The sequence below is a fragment of the Strix uralensis genome, chromosome 6, assembly GCF_047716275.1.
Source record: "Strix uralensis isolate ZFMK-TIS-50842 chromosome 6, bStrUra1, whole genome shotgun sequence".
Classification (NCBI taxonomy): Eukaryota; Metazoa; Chordata; class Aves; order Strigiformes; family Strigidae; genus Strix; species Strix uralensis.
In genome coordinates this window covers 44,118,945-44,129,212 of record NC_133977.1, presented here as the reverse complement: position 1 = coordinate 44,129,212, position 10,268 = coordinate 44,118,945, and the positions used below count along the sequence as shown (strand labels likewise).

General features: G+C 47.9%; 1 protein-coding gene across 13 annotated transcripts in view; it reads right to left on the bottom strand.

Moving 5' to 3' along the window:
* Positions 1-1,207: 1,207 nt before the first annotated feature.
* The window catches only part of FMNL2 (formin like 2), a 148,572-nt gene continuing 139,511 nt past the window's right edge, over positions 1,208-10,268 (bottom strand). For 3 of the 13 annotated variants that reach the window (XR_012629541.1, XR_012629542.1, XR_012629543.1), the window contains 7 exons: positions 9,975-10,104; positions 9,657-9,820; positions 9,294-9,395; positions 8,729-8,827; positions 7,721-7,844; positions 4,599-5,837; positions 1,208-3,328 (listed from right to left, as the gene is read on the bottom strand). Coding sequence is in view for 10 of the 13 variants with exons in the window: in XM_074873869.1 (XP_074729970.1) it covers positions 4,577-4,692; positions 7,721-7,844; positions 8,729-8,827; positions 9,294-9,395; positions 9,657-9,820; positions 9,975-10,104 (735 nt within the window). In the remaining 3 variants the exon portion in view is untranslated. The other 10 variants (XM_074873866.1, XM_074873868.1, XM_074873873.1 and 7 more) reach the window with 5 other exon arrangements.

The following is a 10,268-nucleotide window of genomic DNA, read 5'->3' as shown; positions in this document are numbered from 1 at the left end:
CAGAACCGGGACGGGGACAGGAGCGCGCGCATAGAATTTGACAGGTCGTTGTAGTTTGCAAATGTGTTAGAACTTCTGTACAATATTTTATTACTGCCTTGCATTTGCGTAACCTGCGTAAGGAAAAAGTGTTTCTAAGTAAATAGTACTTTTAAAAGGTTTGCCTTTATTTTTCCATTAAAATAAAAAAACTAAATATAAATTATTCTAATGGGGTTTTTTTATGTCCTAATTAGCTCTTGTACAAGAAATAAGTCTTAAAAGGAGACTGCTTGCAAAATAATCCTGGCAAGGCATAATTTAGTTTTTAAGGGAAATGAGTTCAGGCTTTTTTGCAGGTCTTTTTTATTGTTTTTCCTCCTCTTTCCTGTTTCACAGTCTCATCTGCAGTGTGACTCTTACCTGGCACCTCTGCCCTGCCTGGCCAGCCCAGCGACGCTCTGAGCACAAACGCTGTATTTCTGCCCTAAAACTGGAAGGAGTTTTAGCAAGATCAGTTATTTTTAAGTGTTAATGGTGCCTGGCAGCGGGTTCAAGTCCGTGTTTGACTCATTGGGGTTCACGCAGCCCTTGACAGTTTACTTCCAACCCCCGCCCCTGGGTGTCTGCGCCCACCCTCTGCATTTATTTTGTTAAACCCTTCTAGAAATTAAATCCAAATTTTGGCTAAAAGATGAAGCCGTTAAGTTTAGAACTTAAATATTTGTACTGTTGGCACACTCCTTGCCCCTTGTTGTCACAGCGGGGTTGGCTGCAGCCGCTCTCATGTCCTGAGCCTCGAGGTGCCTCTTGAGCCTGAATTTGTCCCCCCAGGGCCTCCCACTTGCCTGGTCCTGCCGCAGCTGGGAGCTCACCCGGAGGGTTTTTTCAACTTTGTATTTAATATTTCAGGATTCCAACGCTGCGCATTGCGCGCTGGCGGCAGGAATCCGCTGCGAGGGCAGGGCCAGCGGAGCCCTCCCAGCCCCGAATGGTCCCTCTGTGATGGAAAAAAGCAAAAAGCACCAGGATCTACTTTGAGTCACCAAGTGACCGGAGATACAACAGCAAATGGTGAGTGGTTTTCAAAGAAAAACAACAAAAACCCCCCAAACCAAACCAGCACCCAGGGCTTTCCCTCGGTCCTGCTGGAAGCTCTGGGTGTTCACTGGCAAAACACCACCAAAAAAAGGTCCAATTGACAAAAAACCTGCTATGGCTTACGGTGTAGTAGTGTAAATAGTTTATTTGATCTTATGCCAGGAACAGACCAGGAAAGTAACATGAACTGCTTTTATAAAACACTTCTAATATTGCTAAGAAGCAGGTCTATTACTAGAAAAATATTAAAGAGAACATGCCAGCATTATATTCTAGTTGTATGATAATTTTTGTCTTCAATTAAAAAAATACCTTTGAGCTTAAGAACGTGAGAGCTAGTGCTTTTAACCACTGATCTACCTAATAATTTATGGAATTAATTGTCAAACTTTCTTACACAGATTAAAATACTCTTCTCTCCCCATCAGTGAAGAAAGAGGCGGTTTGGCATGTTCTCTTTAGCATGTCAAGTACATGTTGCTGTAAATGCAAGAAGGTGGCAGTTTTTAAAGTAAACTTCCTGTAAATAGGTAAGCAGAGGTCAATGTGGTAACTCTGAGCCCCAAACTGTCCATTTAGTTAAATATAAAAACAAAAACTATAAGTTAAAATAACATTCAGATTGTATAGCACAGGCTGATGCTTTTTTTTTTTAAACAATATTTACAATATTACCCAGAGGCTAAAGTGGGAATAAAAGAGAAGTGTAAAAACCATAAAAAACTGCACCAATTTTGTAGCAAAATATCTGTACATTTAAAAACAGATTATCATATAACTACACATTATCCAAGAAAACAAAAAAAAATGGGACCTTCACCAGTGGTTCACATAAGCACAACATAAAAGAAAAAGGGATTCAGTGGTTAAATACTATACAATAAATTTTACAATTAACATATTGATGCAGTGAGACCAGGAAAGGTAAGCTGTAAGCAAAATGTATCTTGGAAAGTACAAATTTCTCTTCAGTCCAGTTCGTCACTTCTGAGAAGATCGCGTGCCCCGCCAGCGCGGCCTCGGGCGCGTCTGCCTGCGGCGGGGGGGCGCGGAAGGTCGCCACCGTCCCCCCTCCCCTTTTAAGCTTTAGAAACGCGACCTGGAGCCTCTGACCTACCGGGATTTTTTGGCCAGGCTTCCCCGCGCTGCCCAGGCGGTCCTCAGCAGGGAAGCTGAACTGGATTGTCCAAGGAACTGGGAGTCGGAGCGGGGTATGAATCCCCCAGAGCAGGGCACGGGATGATTCTCTGCGCGAGGAACTGAACTGCAACGCTCCTCAGGATCCTAATACTGATTATTGAGATGTTAATACCTTAGTGCTAATTAATAAATACACTTGTTATTCAAAAGCTGCCTCTAGCTGAAGAACACAGTCCGTGCCTTTGCCACCCTCCTTGTTTTTGTGCATTTGCAAGGTGTTGCCCCCCCTCCCCAAGCCCCCCGCCGTGCCTCGGCCCTGCACACCACAACCATCACACCCTCAAGGTGAAGACTCGTGGGGGCTGCGCCATGGCTCCTGCTCGCCGGGGTGGACTCTGCCTGGGGTGGGAAGAGCTACTACGGGTCTCTTCTTGGAATTGTTGCCCTATTACATATAGAAAGCCCTTCAATGTCTTCCTTTTTTTTAAAAAAAACAAACAGGAAAAAAAAAAAAAGCCAGTAAGTGCAGCTCGCAGCTGGGGGTGGCCCCTCGGCGGCCAGCGCAGGAATGCGTTTCAAAGCCGAGCGCGTCCAAGTCTCGCCCGTTTACAACCAGTCAGGATGCAGGGCAGGTCAGAGGAGACCAGTCACTAAACTTTTATATCATCAAACCAAACTAAACACCCAAAAACAACACGTATTTTACATTTTGGTTAAAAAGACTGAATAACGTATTGGTGTAAAAAGATACCCAATCAAATCAAGTCCTATTGCTTGGATTAATTTGAGCAGGTACTTCAATTTTAGGCACTTGTTAGCTACGGTTGAGTGGAGAGCCCATCGCTGACGTTCCTATGTGTTTTCTGGGTCTTTGAGCCCTTTAGAAGGTGAATTTTTGCTGTTCCCAAGGCTGTAAATTGAGTGGCAGAACACAGAGTTCACACGGACACGGGATGGTTCCAGCACCCCCTTTCCTCGACACCCACAGGTCTCCAAGCTCACATGGTTATTTCAGCACCGTTGGCAGAGCGCAAGTTCTGATCGTCAAAGCGCCGCCGGACGCTTCTCCTCACCGCGTCGGCCCGTCGGTACGGCTGGTTTCGAAGATCTGCAGAGAGGAAAGCGGCGTTGGTGAAGGCGCCCGGCTCGCCCACGCGCACACGCACACACACACACGCAGTCTAGACAAGGGAAAGTCCTGCTGGAAGCCAATCAAAGCAGCTTGTGTAGGAACAGGAGAAGGGACTTCACCCCAACGAGAGCAAGGAGTGAGCAAATACCGACGTGGCCCTTTTACTACGCACCCAAGCAGCAGGTAATACTGGTGAAACGCGCTGGAACGCTGGGGAAGCTAAATGGGAGTTACGCCGACAAGTTAGTGTGAACTGGGCTGCTGGTGTGCACCAAGCAGCTGTTACTAACAGCTTACTAACAACGTAAGGGAGGCCACATCAACGGCCACCGCTCCGCTTGGCCTGCGCCTCCATCCTTCATGCAGCCCCACCGACACCAGCGGGAGCTGCAGGGGATTTCTAAGGCAGGGGACAACGGGGCGAGTGTTCAGCAACACCAGGAGGGGTCTACGCTCCCTAGATACACCCGTTTTTCTACAAGAGGCTGCCCTGAGAACAAGCAGCTGGTCCACTGCAACCGGCTCGCAAAGCTCCAGCTGCTGTCCCGCCCCGCTGCCGCCATCTCTTCGTTAGTCGAAGGCAGTGGAGCCACCAACCCCCTTCCTCCTCCTCCTCCTCCTCCTGCTGCTGCTGCTGGGGAGGAAGAGGAGGGAGCACTGAGCTTGTAACGGGGAGAGCCGGAGCTCGGCGTGTGCCGTTACATCCGCGGCTACACTAGAACAAGCACGCTGGCTGTGCCTGAAGACTAATTCCAGCTGAAATATTTCTCTCCCGGAAAACAAATTTGCGTTGGATGGGGCAAACCCTCCCTCCAAGCTCCTAGCTGACTTCAGTCTTGGTTTAAATACGACTCCCAAACCTCCCACCTCTTGGTGCCTTCACTGGAGGCTGCCCTCTCCCACCTCTCGCTCGGAGCTGCTGCTTCGCCATCCCTCGTGCCCGCTCAATGCCCGGAGCAGGACCAAGACGGGGGCAGCAAAATATCCAGGGAACTACGGGGCTGAAAGAACCCGGGACAAGACTGCCTGTCTCGGGCTCAACTTGGAAGAGAAAGGGCCAAACCGGAGAGTGAAGGTGGTCACCAGCCAATGGCCCGTGGATCCCCAACACCACAGAAGGTGGAAATAAATGGCGTCGGTCTCCGCCTGCCTTTAGGCTCTCACCAGTATTACGCTTTGCCACATCTACCAACAGGCTGTCTGGCATACAGAGAGAGGAGGAAGCTAAGTAAAAAGTGATGCTTGCCAGCTCTGTGTATCCTCCACCACCGGTGTGCTAGAAGAAATCCTTACCCTCGAGTGAACATTTGGAAATTTAGTGATATTATTCTTCTTTAGGGCTAAACAGAAAAAAACAAAACAAAACAAAACACAAAATGATGGTTAAGTAAAAAATGGGATGGAAAATGAAGAGCAAGTCAACTCAGCGTTCAGAACTCCCAGGCACGTTAGCCAACAGAGCAAGAGGGGGTAAGGCCAAGGCTACGAGAGGGGGTTAGACACGGAGAGGAAAGGACAGGAGGGCCACCCTCACCTCTTGCTAACCAAATTCCAAGCTGCTTTGAAGATTGGCTCCAGGAAGATAATACAGCAATTAACTCGAAAGAGCAAATAACCGTTGAGCTGATTACAGTTCGCAATTTTATTAGAAGCATTCATAAAAATACACATCGCCAAAGTGAAACACTGTTGTCTTCTTAAGCCACCGAGTCCTTAATTCAAGACAACAGTGTTAACAGACATGCTGGGTTAAACACACCCTTCTTACACTTTACACCACACGATGTAAATCGCTCAGTTCCATGTCAAGCTTTTCATCGGCCCAGTTTCTGCGGTTCTGGCACGTCGTTAAGTGTTTCCCCAGCTCTGTCCCTTCCCTCTCCCGCCCGGGTCACGCACTGCAGCTGCTACCACCCCCAAAGGCCAAGTGAATTGGGACGGGTTCGTGCTCAGTAAACGTCTCTGCTTTGATTTAGATGAAGTTGGCATGGAACTGAAAAATGTTAAACATGGATGTGACCGAATGAGGAAAGATTTTACGCTGTTCGTTTTATCCCGTATCTCACATGCAGACAAACATGCAGGCGCTGGTTAGAAAGTCTGAACCAAAACACTGCTCGCAGAGGGGGTCCGTTATTCCAGACAACCCTGCCAAGGCAGAAAGCAAACCCCAAGAAGGTCCCACTAGGTTCATGCAGCCCCTCATTTCGCTGCCATAGCACATGCATTTTACAGGCAGACTGGCACACGGAGAACGATCTGTAGGCCAGAAGAGATGACATAGAAAAGCCAAGTGAACTGTCACTTTGTGAGTGCGTTTGATCTCCTACGTCCTGTGAACCACAGGAAACCGGCACCACATCGACCGTGACTTCCACCACTTGCTGTTCTATGGCATTCGTCAGGGAGGGTGAGAGATGCCTTTGAAACCCAAGGATGGCCAAAAGCATCCAGTGCAAAGTCGATGGGATGGAATAAAAAGTTACTGAAACACAAGAACATGCAACAGAGGTGACAAACACAACTTCAGGTGGACGCTGGACATTACTATACACTCAACATTCACATGATCCTGGCTGAGATCCGTACAAATGGAGAAGTGTCAAAAATCTACAGCAACCTTTCTTTTTTCTAAGAGCATCAGATGTGAAAGAGGAATAGTTTAGTAATGGAATTCCTCAGTGAGAACAGGTTCGCAGAAAAAACGAGAGCCCCGCTTGGCGGTTCGAGCGGTAAAGGGCACAGTCTTCAGCACTGCATGGGAATAACAGCCAAACAGACAAACAGAGCCGTGAGAAGCGGATCGATCGCATTAGTACAGTGTTAGTGCTCGCTTACGGACACCCAGGGACGGCTTTACAAGTTCCAACCAGCTGTCTAACAGCACTGCTCTTCGGTAGGCTTAGGCAATGAGGCAGTCCTAAGTCTCTGGAGTATTTCTTCTATTGCATCGTTTTCTATGGGTTTGGGAGACTATTGCTAAATGTCCTCCAGAAAAGGGTGTGATGTTAGATAGTGCTCAGCTTTCCTGTGCATCTGATGAGGCACTATCCAATTTAAAACCACACTCTCCATCATTTCCATCCCATTGATCTCGTGGGCCATATTCGAGCGACCTCGGTCCTACCTGACTTTCTGTGCTTAACCTTTACTACTACATGGCTCGAGGCCCTCGGAGACACCCCCATAATGGGAAATCCTAGGCACAAGACCAAGGGAAATGTTTAATTTGAGTCTGGACTGCCTTTTGCGTGTGGATGGTCTTCTGCCACACAATCTGTTTCTCTCACAGAGCAGCAGAACCGCTTTACCAATTAAACAAGCTTCCAGGAGTCAGAAGGAGTTGCAGAAGCAGTAACAGATTAGATATTATAGTGACTCCGGCCTTTAAATAACGAGTATTATCTTAGGAAGCTATTAATCAAGGTTAAAAAGTGTTGTGAAAGCTTCAAGCATTTCAGCCCTGTCATCTAGTCAGGCAAAAATTCCCTGGCTTTCCTTAGTGAGTGGTAAAACACCTCTCCTGCCCTCCTGCAAGAAAAACTCTTGTGAAAAAATCAGGAGCGGCAGCCAAGGAAATCCTGCCCAAAGACCTTTTTGTGAGCTTCTGTGCAATGGAGACAAATGACCGTAAAGCTACTGAAGTGTTAAAATCGTGGTTCTTCCACACCACAGGTGAAGAACGTGCAGGAAAATCAAAGTACTGCACTCAGAGCAGCTGTAGAGATTAAAAATGGTTTTGACTCCTGAGCAAAACACTGTTTAGAAGGCGGCTCTTTTTATCAGCAAATATTTGCACCAAAGTCCCGACTGTGTTTGGCTACGACAGCGGGTTCTGCGTCTCCCTTCAGCCCTAGGGTGGGATCAGTGCAGACTTTGCCTACCGATCTGAGAAGCAGCAAACCCAGAAGCAGTTCAGGGCCATAAATCATTCAGGTTGGACTAAATGATTTGCTGTAACTGCGCAGTAATGCGGTGCAATTACTGTTAGTAGATTTTAATGAAAATGCAGGCTCTTAATAATGTTAAACAACCATCATTCATTTCATTTACGGGGGGAAAAAAGGTTTCTGGGAAAGATCTGCGCGGCATGCATAACCCCACCAGAGCATCTGCTGAGGGCAGGCACTGAACTGGCTGCTCTAAAGATAAGGGACACGTAAAGGCAGGTTACTGGGGTTTGTTTGTTATATACTGTTAGCAAAAGTTTTCTGTATTTGATTCACATCATATAAAAAACGTCCTAAGCTGGGCTCAAGTAACGTGTTTTTAAGAAGTACACGAAGGACTTGAAATAGCTACTAGGCAGATACTCATTTTTATCCTTTGCGAAGGGGCCTCTGAGATTACAGAACAAAAGGTGTTTACCTGTGATAATGTCTTCAATAGCACCATCCTTCCCTTCGTACACATGCCTGTTATCCTTGACTTGCCGCCGTCTGAGCTCTGCAATCAGCTCTTGCTGTTGTCTCTTTGTTTTATGTGAAGGAGACTGAAAGCAAAGGAAAGAGCATTTGGAAAGGAAAGGATTTGGAAGGACTGACCTCCAGCTACCCCGTTTCTCTCCTCCTGAAGGTGAAACACCAGGTGATCCCACTGCTAGCAGTCAGCAAACAGTAACTGCCAGTTTTCTACCCAGTTTTGCAAGACTAGGAAAACACACGTGTGTGGGCAGCTCACGTCCCGTGGAGGGGACGGGCAGAGTCACGACTTAACCAGGCTGCCAAGCTGCTTTTCTTATGTTTGTGATCTACTCCCAAGCCTTCTCATCACTCAGCACTGGAGCTCTGAGCTCTTACCACTGAAACGCATTATGGGAACAAGAACAGACCTTCCTTCTGAGGGAAAAAGCTTGGCTGGGATTAAAGATCCCAACAACAGCTGCGAAAAGCAGCCCCAGCTGACAAAGTGGCTGTTTTAGAGCCACGGGAAACTTCCTCCAGCAAGTCTAAAGTGTTGCCACAGGAAAAAAAAAAAAAAAAAAGTCAGGAAAATACCTCTAAAATGGTAAAGTGGGGCTCAGCCCTGCTGCCGTGCTCTGGCAGGGCAGGATGTGGGGAGGATCGTTCCTGGCCCCGGGTTCGAACGGACACAAGGCCGGGGGATAAAAAAGTTTAGCTAACAGCAACGGGGATGAGATGAAGTTCTGTCTATTCAGTTAACTTTGCAGACTTCAAAAGCAGCAAAGTCATATACTGGAATTCTTTCAGCTTATTTCAGTTCTCTCCACATTTGGAGAAAACTTCCAGAGACTCTATTTCTAGGCAACTATAAGTTGGGCAACTGAAGTGCTTATAGAGAGCTGAAGTTTCTGAACTATCAGGAGAAACACATGAACACAACAGCTCCGGCCTGTAAGACGTATCTGTTTCATACCTTTTGGTCCTGTTGCTCCATCAGTGCCTCCTGCTCCATGAGTTTTTCCATTAAGGCCTGTTCCTGCTTTTTCCTCAACTCATTCTCCTCTTCTGCTTGCTATTTATCACAGAAAAACACAGGTTACAGCTTCCAACTGCTATAGGGAACCTACATATTACAAATGAGTAACACTATCACTTGCTACCACGGGGTTTTCCAAGGAAGCAGGATTTAGGTGCAGCAATTTAGCTGCCTCTGAACACAGTCTGAAAAAACTGGGCTGGGAGAGACCTCCGTGGGTCGCACAAACCATCCTCTCCCAGTCCCCAGAGACACGTTTTCAGGGTTAAAGGTGTAAGCGCTGCCCAGACATTCCCTTTCTGAGGATTCCTCCAGCGTTGCCTTTCAGCCCTGAAAATAACCCCAAGCCAACTCTCTGTGCTGCCGGGGATGGCTCACATCGCATCGAAGCTAGGGGGAGCCACAAGCTGTTTTGTTGGGAGCCCTGAGCCACGCAGGTAGCCAGTGGGTACCAAATCGGTTTCAGAAGGACGGCAGAGAGGAGGAGGATGCTCCTGTTTACCTTGTAGGCCTTCACAAACCGGACGAACACTGGGAAAAAGACCGAGGGGGGTGTTGTCTTGGGATTCTCCCCGAAGTACTTCACAGCATCATCAAAGGCATCCTACAAAAAGCACAAATTTACTGCATTGCACGTATTTCAAGGTGAACTCACCCTCCGTGACTGCAGTATCCACTGTAAAGGGTCTAGATTTCCTCCGTGTGCAAAACCCTGGGCTGAGACCAGCATGTCTACGCCCAGCCCTTGACCTCAGCAACTAATACACAACACTGCTGCCTCTTCTCCTCCCTGCAGTGAATCCAAAGCACGTCCTGTGCAGTGACACGCTACTACTCCTGCCAAACCACACAAATAAAGAAATACCTGGGCTATTTTGGCGTCGTCCTGCAGTTTCTTTAGCTTGCCTTCGTTGTTCTGAATGAACTCCTTCAGCATCGTGTTGTGGTCGTGCATGGTGTACTCGCGCTTTGTCAGATCCAGGCCCCTCTGCAGCTCCTTCACATCCAAGAGGACGTTTTCAAGAGACACTAGGAAATCAAACAAAAATGCTGCATCACTCCTGAACCCACAGCTTGAACAATTCCCCACCGAGAAGCACCCCGCCAGCCCGCATGAGGTGTGGAGTCCCTCACACAGCACACGTGCCACCACCGCTGCCTGGGCATGGGAGGGTGACAGTACCTGCAGCGGCTTTCTCCACATAGTGAAGCTCGTTGTAGAAGAGGGATACGTGCTGGTACTTCTCCTTGACCACGTTTGAGATATAGTGCAGCAGGGTCTGCTTTCGGTCTGTTGACTTTGTCTCCAGGAGCTGGGGAGAGAAGGCAAAGAGATGGCTGGGTGGAGGAGCAGCAGGCTCCAGGCAAAGTGACTCAACCAGCACTCGCCTCTCCCTCGTGTTTCTCCATCTGACAGGGACGGCTGTAAAAGCTCGTTTAATTGTTCAGCAGGTGATTTTCAAGCTGTGGTCTGCAG